Below are 15,018 nucleotides of genomic sequence, written 5' to 3' on the forward strand. Positions count from 1 at the left end.
CTATTGAGTCAAGTAGCCCCAAAACTTGCACTACAGCTGCAGATCCAGAATTTCTCTTAAGAATTCCCTCACAAAGTTAAGTGAAAAGAGACTTAATACCACTGTTAGAGAGTTGAAAGTCATAGTACCTGGAGGTAGTGGTGCAAATACTCATTACTGGGTTGAACTGCTGTTGTGTGTCCAGGTAACAGATTGAAGAGACACAAAGTAGTTGTTGCCACAACAGTCTGAAGATTCCAGCACCTTGGATCCCACTTTTGACTTGACCACAATTTTTATTTGGAATGACAAGATGCATAATAAATTATTCAGTACCAGGATACATATTCAGACCCAGTGTATGAGCACCAGAGGCCATTAATTCCCTCAATCTTTAATTAAGATTTTCCTCAGGAAAAAAAAATCCCCATGAGGTGCACCTCAGTGGGAGTTGAGATGCAAATATATGCTCAGGCACTTCAGCTGGCTAAGTCTCTCTTGGAGTTAGACGTCGTGTCCAATGGTTGTCTGAAGTGCTTACACTTGTATTCAGAGTGATTGGGCATTTGTCCATAAAGCAGTTTGTCCTTAAAGCCCAAAGTCCCATTTTCCAAGACAAGATTTTAAATGTGTGTGTATCAGCAACAATGGGCTATTGGTCTCTCCTCTGCCTCTCATCAAAGTTATGACATAAGAAATGTAAGAACGGTTCACTTCTGTGTGAACTGAGAGGTTCTGTGCTTTTCATAAGGGCTGCACACCATGAAATACAGGAAAAGTCTTTAGACCTTTATGCTCCTTCCCTGGAGCTATGTGCTTGCTCTTTCTCTGTAGCACAAAGATAATATAACCATTTTAGGGACTTTGAACACCTAAGTATGAAATACCCATCCTACGGATGTCATAGCAGCATAGAGTTTGAAGAAAACCAAATATGATTACATATCTTTTCCAAGAAACACCAAGGTGTGCCATCATTCAGCAAAGATCAACAGCTCATTTATCAGTAAAACAAAATGCAAGACCTTGGTTACAGGAACTAACAAGTGTAATTCTTGCAGAGCTATTTAACGGGAATATACAATTAAGTACCAGATAATCATGTAAAGGTAAGGACTGACAGAACTGGTCCCAACCAAAGACTGAGAGACCTAATTTGTAAGTAGAGCTCTGCTCTAAATTTATTCTTTCTGTATTTTTTTAGCCCTCACTGGTGTATGGCTACCTATGATACCATTACTGGTGTGTAGTCCAGCTCCTGAACAGTAGCTGCAGTAGTGCATCCTTTATTGTAAGATAACCTAAACATGATTCACTGTGCCATTTGCTTCAGGAAGTGTGCAAAGGTTAATGTGGTTAATGTCTACAGGGGTATAAATATATGATTTCTTGAAATAAATGTATAAAATGCAGTACACTATAAAAAACACAAATGAGAATGTGAAGACAATTCTCATGCTGTGTGGATTCTAATGTTCCTTTTTTAAATTATTATTTCTTTTTTAATTATTATTATTATTATTTCAGTGCTGAATACCCTCAGTGACCAAGATTAGAATCTGTTTTCTGCTGTATGTGCTCATATCCTTGTGGTATTTCTGTCACTGGGAACAGACAAAGGTATAAAATACCATTTTGCCTTTCTGAGAAATACTTAAAAGCATCACTTAAGGCCAAAGAATCAAAGTTTGGAGGTTTCTGGAATTCAGAGCAGAAGCATAGTTTAGCCTTTTTTATTTCCCTCCTTGTTTTAAATACCAGCACATTACCAAACATGTAGATGTGTGAATAAACAGAGAAGCATTGTAACTGCTGCAAAATCATTTAAGTCAGATCCTGGGAATATCATATTTTTTAAAATTAAAAATAAAATCTTGAAAGCTTATCTCAGCAGTTGTTTCACAACTCATTTTGGTGATTCTTACAACAACTTATAAGATATGTTATTCCTTTGGGTGATGTTCCTGACTAGACCTAAAATAATGTGAATTCTGCCTTTGAAATACAAGCCATTAGATGTTTCACATTAGTTCTAACTTTACAACTTAATGCCATTTTTGGGGTGTCCATATGGAAATGCCCAAATACTGGAAAAAAGAAATGCTACTTACACATGCAATCTTCCAACATCATTCAGTAAGACCTAAGGCAGATTTCAGGAAGAATGAATCCATTTATTCTTAACTGTGAGCCTGAACGAATTGCCACAGGGGTGATGTGTTTTTCCATTACCTGCAGGGGGGCCTGGATGTTTTCTGCTTTAACCACATAATGGCTGTTGATATGAGTATTGGGGCATCCTGATAGCACTTCTGAGATTTAGGATGGCCTTAGGTTCTTTCAGACGTTAAAAAATCAGCTTGAAATCACAACAGTCCTCTCACACACATGCACACACAAACACAACTTGTTAAAGAAGTAGTCATAAAGTTGGGTCTGCTTTCAGTGTGCCAGCAGAGGTTATGAGCTGATGCCTGACAAAGAAACTATTCAGTGCCTTCGTTGACATTTCATTCCAATGCACTAGATCTCAGTCCCATTTAAATCGCTGGTAACGGGTTGCCCACTGCGGTGCAGCCAGAAACGTCATCCAGCCTCTCAGGCTGTAGCTACTGTATTAATGGTGCTGCTTTTGCTCACACCTACCTGATGCACAGGTCAAGAAGAGGGACTAGAAAACAGGCAAGCTAGGAATTCCTCAATGTGATTGTCTCTAAGGGGTATTGCAAACTATAAGCATCTCTAAGCCTCAGAGATACAGCAGTCCACAGGACAAATCTGCCTATTTCCAGCTAAAGACATAAATAGTTGACTTTTCTTTTTTTCCCAGAGAAGATGGATCATTTTTGAAGCACAGTTCTACAATGCACAGTGAATTCCACTGTCAGAATTCCTGACTAATAAGCATCCTTAACGGCCGAACAGGCAGTGAGGACGACTGGCATGGCATCAGCTTGCTTTATGGCCAGTACACAGGTTTGACAGACAGAGGAGTGCAAGGACGGCCTGTCACCTGAGTCTGGACTCCTTCTCCCTATTCACTGTATTTCTAAGTGTAGCGCTGAGTGCTAAGGGTCAGACGACCCCTAAATGCAGAGTGCAGAGTCCTCATGGCACAAGCAGGCTGCACTAATATAACCACCAGCAGCAATGTTCCCCGACATTTAGATACCGCTGTGTTTCGTTTGGCTTTTAAGTAGCACTGATGGATGTATTTGTGTAAGGCCAGCGGCGAGCCACGCTTTGTGTGCCGCAGACCGTGTCCGAAGAGGATGTTGCTGCGCACACAAGGAGGCCCGGTAGGTAGAGGGAGAGCTGCCGCAGAGATGCTTTCCGCCCGGCAGCGACAGCGACAGCCATTTCTCCTCTCCGTATTCTCTCCGCCAAGGATCCCAATGAGCCCAACGCCTGTCTGCAGCAGCCAGACCAGCCGCGCACGGCCGCTGAGTAGGTGACCGCGGGCGGTGCCAGGCTTTGGCTGCCCCCGCCCGCTGGGGTCGGTGGCCCCGCTCCCGGGGACGGGCACGGCTGGCGGCGGGCCCGCCCGCCGCCGCCCGGCCCCTCCGCCCGCCGGGGCGGTGGTAGGCTCCCGCCGTGCCTCCTGGCGCATAAAGGGAGGCGGCGGGGGCCGGCCGGGGGCAGCGGCTGGCGGTGACGATGGAGCAGCCGGTGCAGACAGAGATGTGGAAGGCGCAAAGCCTAGAGGAGCTGATCCGCATCCTCCATCGGATATTCGCTGAGGACAAAGTCAGCGTGGAGGAGGTGCAGGCGCTGATGGAGTCCTATGAAAGCAACCCCGAAGAGTGGTTGCAATACGCCAAATTCGACCAGTACAGGTACAAAAGATCATGGAGCGGGTAGCCCACGGCGGGGCCGGCGGCAGGGCATAGACGCAGATACGGCAGCAGGGGCCACCAATACGCCCCACCAGCCGCCCCCGGAACCTGGCCGACTGCTTCTCCGGCAGCGCCGAGGGGGCCGAAGGGCAAAAGGCTCCTTCGGGACCTCGGCGGTGCCCCACAGCAGGGCCGGGTGGGGGCGGGGAGCGGGAGGGGCGGCACCGGCCAATGGCGGCACCAGCGGGCACCGGCAGGCCCCCAGCCGCGATCCTGCGGAGGGTGGGGACCGGCGGAGCTGCCCCCTAGGACCGCGTCCGGGCGACGGCTGAGGCGTGGTGCTGCCTGGTTAGGGGGATAAGCCTCGGAGGAGACAGAAGCATAGCGAGGCAACCAAAAAGATTAATAAGCGTGGGGAAGAAAAGCTCAGGAGAAGCAACTCGGCATCAGAAACCTCCGCGGAGCTTGTGCGGACCCCTCCAAAGTATCACAGTATCACAGTATCATCAGGGTTGGAAGCGACCTCACAGATCATCAAGTCCAACCCTTTACCACAGAGCTCAAGGCTAGACCATGGCACCAAGTGCCACGTCCACCCCTGCCTTGAACAGCCCCAGGGACGGCGACTCCACCACCTCCCCGGGCAGCCCATCCCAGCCTCCAATGACTCTCTCAGTGAAGTGTCTGTCGGGGAGCTGGTGCCGGCTGCCCCCTGCGCTTCGGTCCCTCCCTCCCCGGGGTTGATGGGGTTTGCTGCTTGCCAGAGGAAGAAGATACCTGTTAGGGTTTTGAGTCACTCCAACTTTAGCAACAACTGATTTTTTAGGGCCATTGGTGGCTTTCCTGACTTAAATTTCAATATTATTTGAGACTTCCTTAATAATAGTAAAAAAAAAGCCAAAACAACAAACCAACCAAACAAAACCCCAAACCAGACCAACCAACAACAACAACAACAACAACAACAAAACAACCCCAAAAAAATGAGAAAGAAAACCAAAATCAAACCCAAACCCCAGCCCACCCCTCATATTTTCCCTTTTAACCTTGCCATCATGAAAGCATGGCAGGACTTCATTTTAGCCTCCTTCCTCCTTGCATTGACTATGCTTCATTCAGAACAAAGTATGAAATTCGTGATAGAAACCAGAGAACTAAGAATGGGGAAAATAGCATCTGCTGATATTAGAAGTATGCATGGCAGCATTTTGGGTTTGGTCAGCCAAACCTGCTGTTCAGAAATAACACCACTTGGAAAGTTCAGTCAAATGCCAGCACTGATTGCTTGTGTTCTGGCATCACAATTGAAATATGTCATTTGTGAATGCAGTGAGAAGCAGCATGTAGATGTCTGTGCTATACTTTGAAATTCATTCACCCTGAGCATCCTGTCTAGAGTAAAATAGAATGGTCTTATGTGGAAGTTAACTAAAAATCCACCTGACACTGGAAACTAAAACTCCAGTTGAAATCAGTGCATTTTCTGTGTGCTCCTGCCTGCATCTTCTGGGCAAGACTGAAGTGTCCTTTCACTGGTGTAAGTATTTGTTTCTCTTCGCAAAGTACAAATAGTCATGACAAAAGCCAAAATTGTCAGAAGATCTCACTGGGTTACTTGCACCATATCAACTACAAGCACCAGCCATGATCAGAAGAGCCCAACTATGGAAAATAATGTCTGGAGCAAAATCCCACTCCCTTCTCCAACGAGCTTTTCAATAGAGGAGGATGAGTGGCAGCCTGGAGGAGGCTTGCAACAGAGTACAAGGAAACCAACATCAGATGTTGCTATTAGAGATGTTTTCAAGTCCTGTGAGCAAATCACAGTGTATAATGTGCACCAATAAGAAGCCTTTAGAAGCAATCATCTTCTGTGCCACCTGTAGGTTATGACATGAAAAATCTTTCAAACAACTTTTTTTATGATAAACTTAATTTGGAGGTAGATACTGACAGAAGTTACTCCACAGATCCACTCACAAATGCTACAGGGCATAGAATTTTAAGGAACAGAGTAGAAGAACCGTGCATGGAAAGTCCATCATCTTACTGCTTTGGGGTTTTGGCTTTGTACAAATGAGTGCTGTGTAACAGAAGGAAAGCCAAGAATATCTAAAAAGGAGCTGCAAAAGAATGAGACTGTATATTTTTCTTGTTTCATTGCAGTCCTCTGTTTCTAATTATAAGCCAGCTGCTGAAGTGACTTCATTCAATAACTATTTTGATTTGATCCTGTCTACCATTCCAGTCTCAGACGCACAGTTTCCAAACTCCAATCATCTATATTAATCAAAGCCAATATACTTATAAAATAACAAATATCTCTGTTTATTCTTTCGTCCCAGGAAAAGAACTTTACAAGAAAAAAAAAAATCCAAGTAAAACTTGGCTCTCAAGAAAAAGAGAAAAAAAGTGTCTTTTCCACAGCCTTCCTTCATAAACTTGATTGTGCAATTTTGTTTTTTATAGGCATATCAGTACAAATGAAAAAAAACCCAACAACAAACAAAACCACTTTTTGTTTCAGGTATACAAGAAACCTTGTGGATAGTGGAAACGGAAAGTTCAACTTGATGATCCTGTGCTGGGGGGAAGGTCACGGCAGGTTCGTATCTGAAGTCTATGGTTTTAGCAAACAGATATAAAGCCACTCTATCTTTCATTGTCATGCAAAATGAGGAAATCAATCAGCTGTATGTGAGCTGCCAAAAAAATGTCTGGAATCTAAGCAAGGCAGAGCTCTGTTGGTATATCAGTCCTAAATATTTGTAGATTTGTACTTCACAGACATTTTTAGAGCACCCTTAAAATCGCTCTGGTTTTCTGTCAAATCTAAGCATCCCTTCTCTTAAGGCAAGTTTTTCAGTCCCATAGATACAGTGGATCCAGGGTCTGTAAAACCCATGCTGTAGAATATAATTGCAGAAGTAGGACTTGGTGCAGTGTAAAAAGTATTTGTTCTCCCATGCTGTGTAACTCCCTTCTCTGTGATAAGAAAGGTGCGATTGTCTTAAGATTGCAGAGTGTGAGGAGGGAGTCCCTTTCTTGGCTTTCTCCAGGATCCCAACCCTCCTTCAAATGGATCAAACTGCTGATATAGCCTCTTGAGTTGTGTATATGAATTGTAGTCTTACAAGTGTGAGGCTGGGATCTGTCCTTTTCGAGATCTTTCAAAAGGTTTTGGCTAGAACAAAATACAGAATAACAAAATTTGCAGGTTTTGACAGATTGTTCTTAAATATAAATAGAAAAATGAAGGAGGTGTTGGAACAGTTCTTTGTTTTAGCTTAGCCTGCATCTGAACATTTACAGTATTCTCTAGGGGAAGCCGTGCCGTTACACTCAGAGGGATATATGAACCAAACCTACCACCTCTGCTCCTTCCAACCTATTCCCACAAATCCCATAATTTATGTCAAACTGTGTTTGAGTTGGATGAGCATTTGCTAGCAGTAGACTGAGACTAGAAAGTGGTTTTGCTTTCCACGTGAAGAAGATCAGATAGATAGCATGGCATGTGGAAGAAGTGCGACAACGTGGCACTTGTGAACTCTTCTGTGCCTTCTCTCTTGGCATCTAAGTTTGTGAGAAACCCTGACATTTGTTTACTGAACAATCTAAAAGTACAAAGTTTTTGAACAAAACTTGATAGCACTGTAGTTCAAGAGGGTCAGATTACCTCTTCTCCTTCACCTCTCCCTAATGAGTGCAGAGCTCTCCCTTTGTTCTGATCCCATTGAATTCTATGAGCGTTAGTCACCTGTTTAAAAAATAGAACCTAAACTAGACTACATGTCTAACCCATATTTCTCCAAATATAGCAATTAAAACATACTTCGGAATAAGGAGACATGTCAAGGAAACAGACAAATCATAGCAGACTCTGCTGTTTTTTTATGTTTTGCCAAGCTAATGAAGTGAACACTTTACCATAGCCGTCTGTGCTTGGTACTATCTGAGTGAGAGGTACAGCATTTCCCTTCAGCAGATGTCAGTGCACCAGAGCAGTAAAGACACCATATAAATTAAGCAGAAATGGCTCATCTTTTCCACAAGCATGGTGGATATACAAATATCAAGTGTATTTGCAAATGTATGCCAGCCTCTGCCTGGGGTCACTGTGGAAAGCATTGTTTTACTTGATCTGCAAGAGTTTTTCTGTTCTAAAGCATTTCTGTCCTCTTCCCTCCATAATGTGCTTGTACTTCTCTGTGGAAAACTCATAGGTTGATCAATGTCTGACTTTTCTTCAAGTTCTCCTGTATATGAGCGTACCTTAATCACTGTACCTTAATTACTGTGAAAGTTTTCTTCCTGCCACTTGTGTTCATGACCCTTGTGCAAAGGCATTTCAGTCTTGGGCTATGTTCAGATACAGTATGCTATCCTATCTGTCCTGTTTGCTGTACTTGAAATCAAGTATGTACATCACGCTGAGTTAGGTTATTCTTTCTACATATATAGCAGTATCCATGACCACACAGACTCACACTGCTTCATGAAGATTCTCCAGGGAAATCTGAAGGAGACCCTGTTTGAATGGCCTGAGAAGAAAGGGAATGGTGAAATGATTAAGAAATCAGAACGTGTTTTGAGGGAGAATCAGTGTGCCTACATTAATGGTAAGCTATTAAGCTTGTTTTGACAACTACCCACCTGTGAGCCTTATTCCTAACAGAACAGTTCATCTGCTCACTATCTCCTACTTTTACCAGTATAATGCTATAATGCTTTAACACTAGAATGCTAATCTGTACACAGTTTAAGAACATGGCTCTTTAGATCCTGCACAAACCTGTATTTAGATTCAGTAAAACAAATAATTTAAAAAAAAGTCCTTTTACCTCACACTTAAGACACTGAAACAATTGCTTGATACTTAAATATGCTGGGTAGCTTCTCTAGACCAGCAGCCTTCAGCATTGTGCCTCTAATGGCTGTTTGAAATTGTACTCACAGACTTTAAATAGTATTTTGTGGGAAATAGAGGAAACAAATTTTCAGTGGCTTAATTACCTTGATTTTTTTTCCAAAGAAACAATCTTCTTGGTCAGTCATGGAAATCCTAGATATAAAATGCACAGTAGAAGCTGGCTGTGGAATGAACAGATCAGCCAGCAGCAGAGGTCCCAATCCTCATTACTAATGCTTGGCAAATCAGCAAAAGATTCTAATACTGAAATGCAGCATCAGCAGAATTGAAATGCTCAGGTCTACCCAGTGTACCAAAAAAGGTGCCTGACTCCACAGGTGATACAACTAACTTGCCTTCAGTAAGGCTCACTATGTATCCTAAACCCTTGTGGTTGTACGTATTTTTAACTACCACCACCTTACGTTATGTTTGGAGGCCATCTGAGAGTGGCCATTTGGGTGTAATGTGTTCTGATGCTGTGAAAGACATTCCACATCATGCTGAACATCATGATTTCAGAAAAAAAAAAGGGCAGTGGCAGAGAAGGCATCACATATACCTATGTGATGAGTTAAAAACTAGCACACACCTTCATGTGGCTGAGCTTGGGAACTCGCTGGCTGAGGGAGCTTCACGTTCAGTTACAGACTTAACCAGGGTGAAGTCACTGGGGGAGAAACTAGGGCTCTGCAACCCTCTGAGGGAGGTATGCACAGTAAATGAAAACACAAAATCCACAGAACAGATGCAAGAAGGAACTTGCCATATCTGCTGATGCTTCCATGTCAGGTCCTCAGACTCAATCAGGTTTTCCTACCTATGCCATTCTCTCAGATGCATGAAGTTGCTCCTTGTTTTCATCCAATCCAAAGTTTCCTTTGTCTTTTTTAATACAAATTTGGTATCCACATCTTTGAGGCAGTTTAGATGTTTCACAGTAGATGGTTTGATTTAAAAGAAACAAGTAAAACAAGTGGAAACAGTGATAGCATGGTGGTTTCCTTAGCTACTTCAGCACTTAGTGACCCTTATGTTCCTGTTGTATGCTTCTTGGTTGCTCCTTTATTTAATATTTGAGTTTAGAACCCACTAAACAGTGTTCATTTGACTCCCCCATTAAAATATTTTAACTGGAGGTCCCCTATTTAGATAAACTATGTTAACAACACTTGGGGCTTACATTCCAAATACAAGGTAAGGGTGTACTCATGATTCTCAGGGTATCATGCCGATGTTGCACAATCCAGGTCTGAGTTGTTTTTCACAGCACGGTCATAAATTTAAATTGAGGGTCTCTTTTAAGGAATGCAAAAAATCTACTTTAGTGTAGGGTACTGATGATGTATTTTATGAAGGTGATTCTTCATACCTTACATTTTCACTTATTAGCTTGATTTCTAAGTGCCATCACAGAAGGAGCCATTACTTCATTGTAACTACACAACAGACAGTGCCCTGTTTTATTACATATTCAGCTATCCTTACTATTCAGTTGAAGTGTTCCAATCTGTACTAACTTGTCATGTTAGTCAAAAGAGAAGGCAAATGAAAAGCCTATTCTCCTAACTAACAGACTGGAAAGTTTAACTAGGAAACACATAACTGCAGTAGAAGACAACTTTATCCCTGTCCACAAGTCCATACCCTAATTACGTGTTGCTGACTTTTAATGTGACTGATACCTGTTACCAGGCTAAGAAATAGCATGACAAAACCTTTTTCCTTGTAAGATGTCTCACTAAATTTCAGAAACACAAACTCTCCTAGTTCTGGAGGATCTATAACAACAGCATTTCCTAAGAAAGTAAATAACCTTGAAGTCCTTTGGGAATGACAGCTAGATAATTGCTAGCAGTGTGATCTTCCTCAGGTTTCTCTGGATTTCTGTTGGCCTTTATCTTTTGGCAGATGAGCCAGCAGTGTGCCCAGGTGGCCAAGAGAGCCAATGGCATCCTGGCCTGCATCAGGAACAGTGTGGCCAGTAGGACAGGGGAGGTTATTCTTCCCCTGTACTCAGCACTGGTCAGGCCACACCTTGAGTACTGTGTCCAGTTCTGCACCCCACAATTCAAGAGAGATGTTGAGGTGCTGGAACATGTCCAGAGAAGGGCAACGAAGCTGGTGAGGGGCCTGGAGCACAAATCCTATGAGGAGAGCTTGAGGGAGCTTGGCCTGTTTAGCCTGGAGAAGAGGAGGCTCAGGGGTGATCTTATTACTTTCTACAACTACCTGAAGGGGCATTGTAGCCAGGTGGGGGGTGGCCTCTTCTCCCAGGCAACCAGCAATAGAACAAGGGGACACAGTCTCAAGTTGTGCCAGGGTAGGTATAGGCTGGATATTAGGAAGAAGTTCTTCACAGAGAGAGTGATTTCCTATTGGAATGGGCTGCCCAGGGAGGTGGTGGATGCACCGTCCCTGGGGGTCTTCAAGAAAAGACTGGATGGGGCACTTAGTGCCATGGTCTAGTTGATTGGATAGGGCAGGGTGATAGGTTGGACTGGATGATCTTGGAGGTCTCTTCCAACCTGGTTGATTCTATGATTCTATAAATCAGAATTTACATGAAGTGTGTGAGGAGATAATATATTTTGAATTACAAGCGTATATAGAAATCTGTGCTGGAGAAAAACAGTTGAACTTCCTATACTACATTACTCATTGCCCATAAAAGTGTGGGCATACCTGTTTTTCTCACCAGTTTTGGTTTAGAAAGCATTTTTCCAGGCATCTGAGATCTCATTAAACCTTTCTGCTAACACAACCTCTTGTTGCACACCCTCGCTGCTGTAGACTCCATTGGCCTGCACCGTGTGGAGAACATAAGCCACACAGAGACTGCTGTAAGCCTGCATTTGTACAGCCCACCCTTTGACAGCTGTAACACCTTTGATCAGAGGACTGGACACAAGCACAAAGTTAAGATGACCTTCTACAGTGAGTTTGGAGAAAGGACTCACAGTGTAAGTACAAGATACGGTGCACCCCATCCGGCCCTGAGTTCTCAGCCCTTGTGGAGGATGGGTGAAGGGGGGTTGACCTTTTGCCTGTGTTACCCTACCTTGCCTGGGGCCATCCCTCTCTAGGACCGGTATAAAACTTGCTTTCAAATTCTACTGGATTTGCTGTTTATTTGTGGAGTTCTCTGGTTTGTAGCTTGCTTCCCTTTAATCAGCAGGACATCAGTTCTGAGCAGAGAGGAGAGTTAATGAGCATTTTGCTACTAGCTAAGCTCTTCAGGAAGCAAATTATGGTAAATGCAATCCAGTCAATGGAAAACTCTGAAAGCAGCTGCATTGTTTTGGCCAACTTAAGCCATGTGTAACAATTCCTGCCTAAACTATTCTGCCAAAAAGCATCACATTTCTAGTCAGCTGCTTTAAACCTTTGTAGCTTACTGTAAAGAACTCTTTAATAAATATAATTCTTCAAAATCAAAACTTTTAGACATAAAGACTTGCTCTGGGACTGGGAGTAGCCTGGTCAGCTGTTGTCTGCATTCCTAAGCAATGGCATGAGCTTTTAGTTGGATGGAAAAAAAAACCGACTAAACTTTAGATCAGCTTTGGGGGACCAAGCTAGGACATCTGGGAGAATTTAATAGAGTTACTTTTAGTGCTTTTCCATGCACTGGGAAGCATAACTTCTTCTATGAGGAGAAAAGACAGATTCTTGATGTTCAGCCACAGAGGTTCAAAGACTGTTTGGTTCTGTTAGATGCAAAACATTTTCACCTTTCACTGAAGCCAGAAGTTCAGTGCTCAAGCAATTCCTGGGGGGAGCCCTTAGTAAGATCCAGTTAAAGTTATGTAATTGACAAGTGCCATGTAAATTATTCCTTTGAATTTTGTCATGTTACATGATTACAGCTTCACCTAACAGCTGAAACAAAACTTTGAGCTTCCTTAGTCTGAAAAATTCTTGAAAAATAAACTAAAATTTATGCTTCAAATTTTAAAGGGAAATTGACATGGAAAAAAAAGTTGAACAAAAATAATGCAAGAATTGGGTGTTTGCTTCCTTTGTTTTGAAGTGTTTTTTTGAACACAAAGTATGTAAGATAGCGACCAAGACTCATATTTTGACTTGGACTGTTCTTACAGTCTTGATCTGTAACCATCTGGCAGTGTTTGTACCTTTTGTGGGAAACTGGATCTGGCTTACAGAAAAGAGGTACATTTTAATCATTGAGCTTCTTTCATGAATTCCTGTAAAAGAAATTCAAATAAGGGTGGAAGCAAGTCTGGATTATCTAGCTTCCTGAAATGACTTCACACTACAAAAACCCTCTAGACTCAGTCAGGGTTTCTGCAAATTCTTACCAGATCTCAAATGGATGTAGGGAGACAGAGAGCTATAACTTAAAAATACCAAAAGGGCAATGTAAAATTTACTTCTGTATCTTTAATGAGTGAGAAGACCTGCCTAGCTGAAGCATATTTAGATGCTTCTTCTTTGTCTTACTGTTTTCTGCAGGTAAAACACAGTGGTAAATTCCTAGTGGCTATCACAAAATCTTAATTAACTAGCTGTTTAGTAAATAAATAATAAGCTATATAGGCCTGTAATTGAAATATTATGCAATGTCTCAATGGACCTTGCCTGTGGAAGTAACTATTTATACCATCCTGTTCTCTTGCAAGCCATGAGAATATGCATGTGAAAGTTCGCTGAGGGAAAACTGATTCTGTCTTGAGTGTCATAGCACATTATTAGTCCCTCCTGCCAGGAATTTTGCTGGGACAAGTGTTTTCCCCTTGCAGCCTGTCTGAATTAGACTTATGAGCAGTTGGGTTTTTTTTTGTCAAAAACAAAGTAAAGGAGAGTACTGGGAAAGAGAAGCTAGCCTGAAGGAGGAAGGACTCCTCAGCTGATCCTTTTGCCTCGGGCTTGCTCATGGTTGCATGGAGCCAATGGACAGGGTTTTTTTTTTGTTAGGTGCATAATGCACCTGAAAATAACTTCCCTAAGTATTTTGAGGTGCTGAGCTACTCTGAATAAAGGCCCGTGTTGAGAACATGAAGTAGAGGGTGACTGGCTCTTTCCTCAAAACAGCAACCTCTCCTCTTTTCTTCTAGGTGACAGCAGTGCTGCAGGAGAACAACTGAGAAGCACCAGCATGTGTTTGCATAAGACCTGCTGAATGTGTAAATGGGGACAGAAGACTTGCTTGGCTAAGGCCTACAGCCAGCTATATTTCTATACCTTTGTACATAGAAGTACACTAGGGCAGCTTTCAGGCCACCCGGGGGGATGCCAGTTATGGAACACTAAGCTAACTAGTGCCATAAACTACTTCAGGGGTTAGATGCCTTTTCTCAGGCTCCTGTCAGAAGTAAATATTTTGTTTTCTGATTCTCTCCTCCTTTTAATTCCATTGCTGATACCACACTGAGACTATCAGAATAAGGTCTTTAAGCATTGTCTGACAATACTTCTTAGGCCTCTGTGTATTGTATACTCTCAATGTCACTAACTATATGAATGTCTAAGCTTCCAGTCGCTTGTACCTATGGGTAGTACACTAGATACAACTAATAGCAGGTTTTTGTTTTGCTCCTTTCTTTTTCTCTTTCTTTTTTTTTTTTGTCTTTTATTTGAATCTTTCAGATTTTAATGCTCTTGGCCATTTTGGTAGTTTTGTGCAATTTTTTTAACCTTTTTTTTTTTCACTGTTTCATTTGTCAGATCTTGTTTAAAATAGGAGCAGCAAAATGCTTCATGCACAATGATTTTTCAAAACTGATTGGGCAGATGTTTGTTTTTGTGTTTGTTTTTTTAAGTGAGACTAATCATACTTAATTCAGCCGATGTCCAGTTTCCAAAGTATTCCATATAGCTACTGAAAAAGGTAACTGAAATAAAAACTGGATTTGTGCACAGATTTGGAAGTTTTCAGCCTTTTTCTCTTGGTAACTGAAATATTCATCATACTTTACCAAAATTCACATTCCTCGTGAAGATTGAAGTCTTCCAAACAATGCAGTACCAGAAAAGGCTTCAAAAAGTTAAAAGTACTTTGAACATGCAAAGAAACCTGATCCCAAATAAGTTGGTAGGAGTTCATAGAATCCTAGAATCAGTCAGGATTGGAAGGGATCACAAGGATCATCTAGTTCCAAACCCCCTGCCATGGGCAGGGACACCCTACCCTAGATCAGGCTGGCCAGAGCCTCATCCAGCCTGGCCTTAAACACCTCCAGGAACAGGGCCTCAGCCACTTGGGCAACTCATTCCAGGGTCTCACCACTTTCATGGTGAAGAACTTCCTCCTCACATCCAGCCTGAACC

The 15,018-nt window shown here is 42.5% G+C and overlaps 1 protein-coding gene across 2 annotated transcripts; it reads left to right on the top strand.

The window, feature by feature from the left end:
- The first annotated feature begins 3,505 nt into the window (after positions 1-3,505).
- CDO1 (cysteine dioxygenase type 1) lies at positions 3,506-14,611 on the top strand. Of its 2 annotated transcripts, XM_064140379.1 has the most exons (6): positions 3,506-3,815; positions 6,343-6,420; positions 8,280-8,437; positions 11,521-11,690; positions 13,204-13,216; positions 13,806-14,611. In XM_064140379.1, exons 1-6 carry the CDS (start codon positions 3,637-3,639, stop codon positions 13,868-13,870), a joined length of 663 nt encoding a protein of 220 aa, XP_063996449.1. In that variant the 5' UTR covers positions 3,506-3,636; the 3' UTR covers positions 13,871-14,611. The 2 variants fall into 2 exon arrangements, with proteins under 2 accessions (XP_063996449.1, XP_063996448.1); XM_064140378.1 differs by lacking the exon at positions 13,204-13,216.
- Positions 14,612-15,018: the final 407 nt, after the last annotated feature.

This window comes from Pogoniulus pusillus, chromosome Z, assembly GCF_015220805.1.
Source record: "Pogoniulus pusillus isolate bPogPus1 chromosome Z, bPogPus1.pri, whole genome shotgun sequence".
Classification (NCBI taxonomy): domain Eukaryota; kingdom Metazoa; phylum Chordata; class Aves; order Piciformes; family Lybiidae; genus Pogoniulus; species Pogoniulus pusillus.

Excerpts from the sequence above, each read along its gene's own strand:
- CDO1 (XM_064140379.1), top strand. The coding sequence starts at position 3,637 with ATGGAGCAGCCGGTGCAGACAGAGATGTGGAAGGCGCAAAGCCTAGAG. Across the intron at positions 3,816-6,342 it reads GCCAAATTCGACCAGTACAG|GTATACAAGAAACCTTGTGG; the intron begins GTACAAAAGATC and ends TTTTTGTTTCAG. Across the intron at positions 8,438-11,520 it reads TCAGTGTGCCTACATTAATG|ACTCCATTGGCCTGCACCGT; the intron begins GTAAGCTATTAA and ends TCGCTGCTGTAG.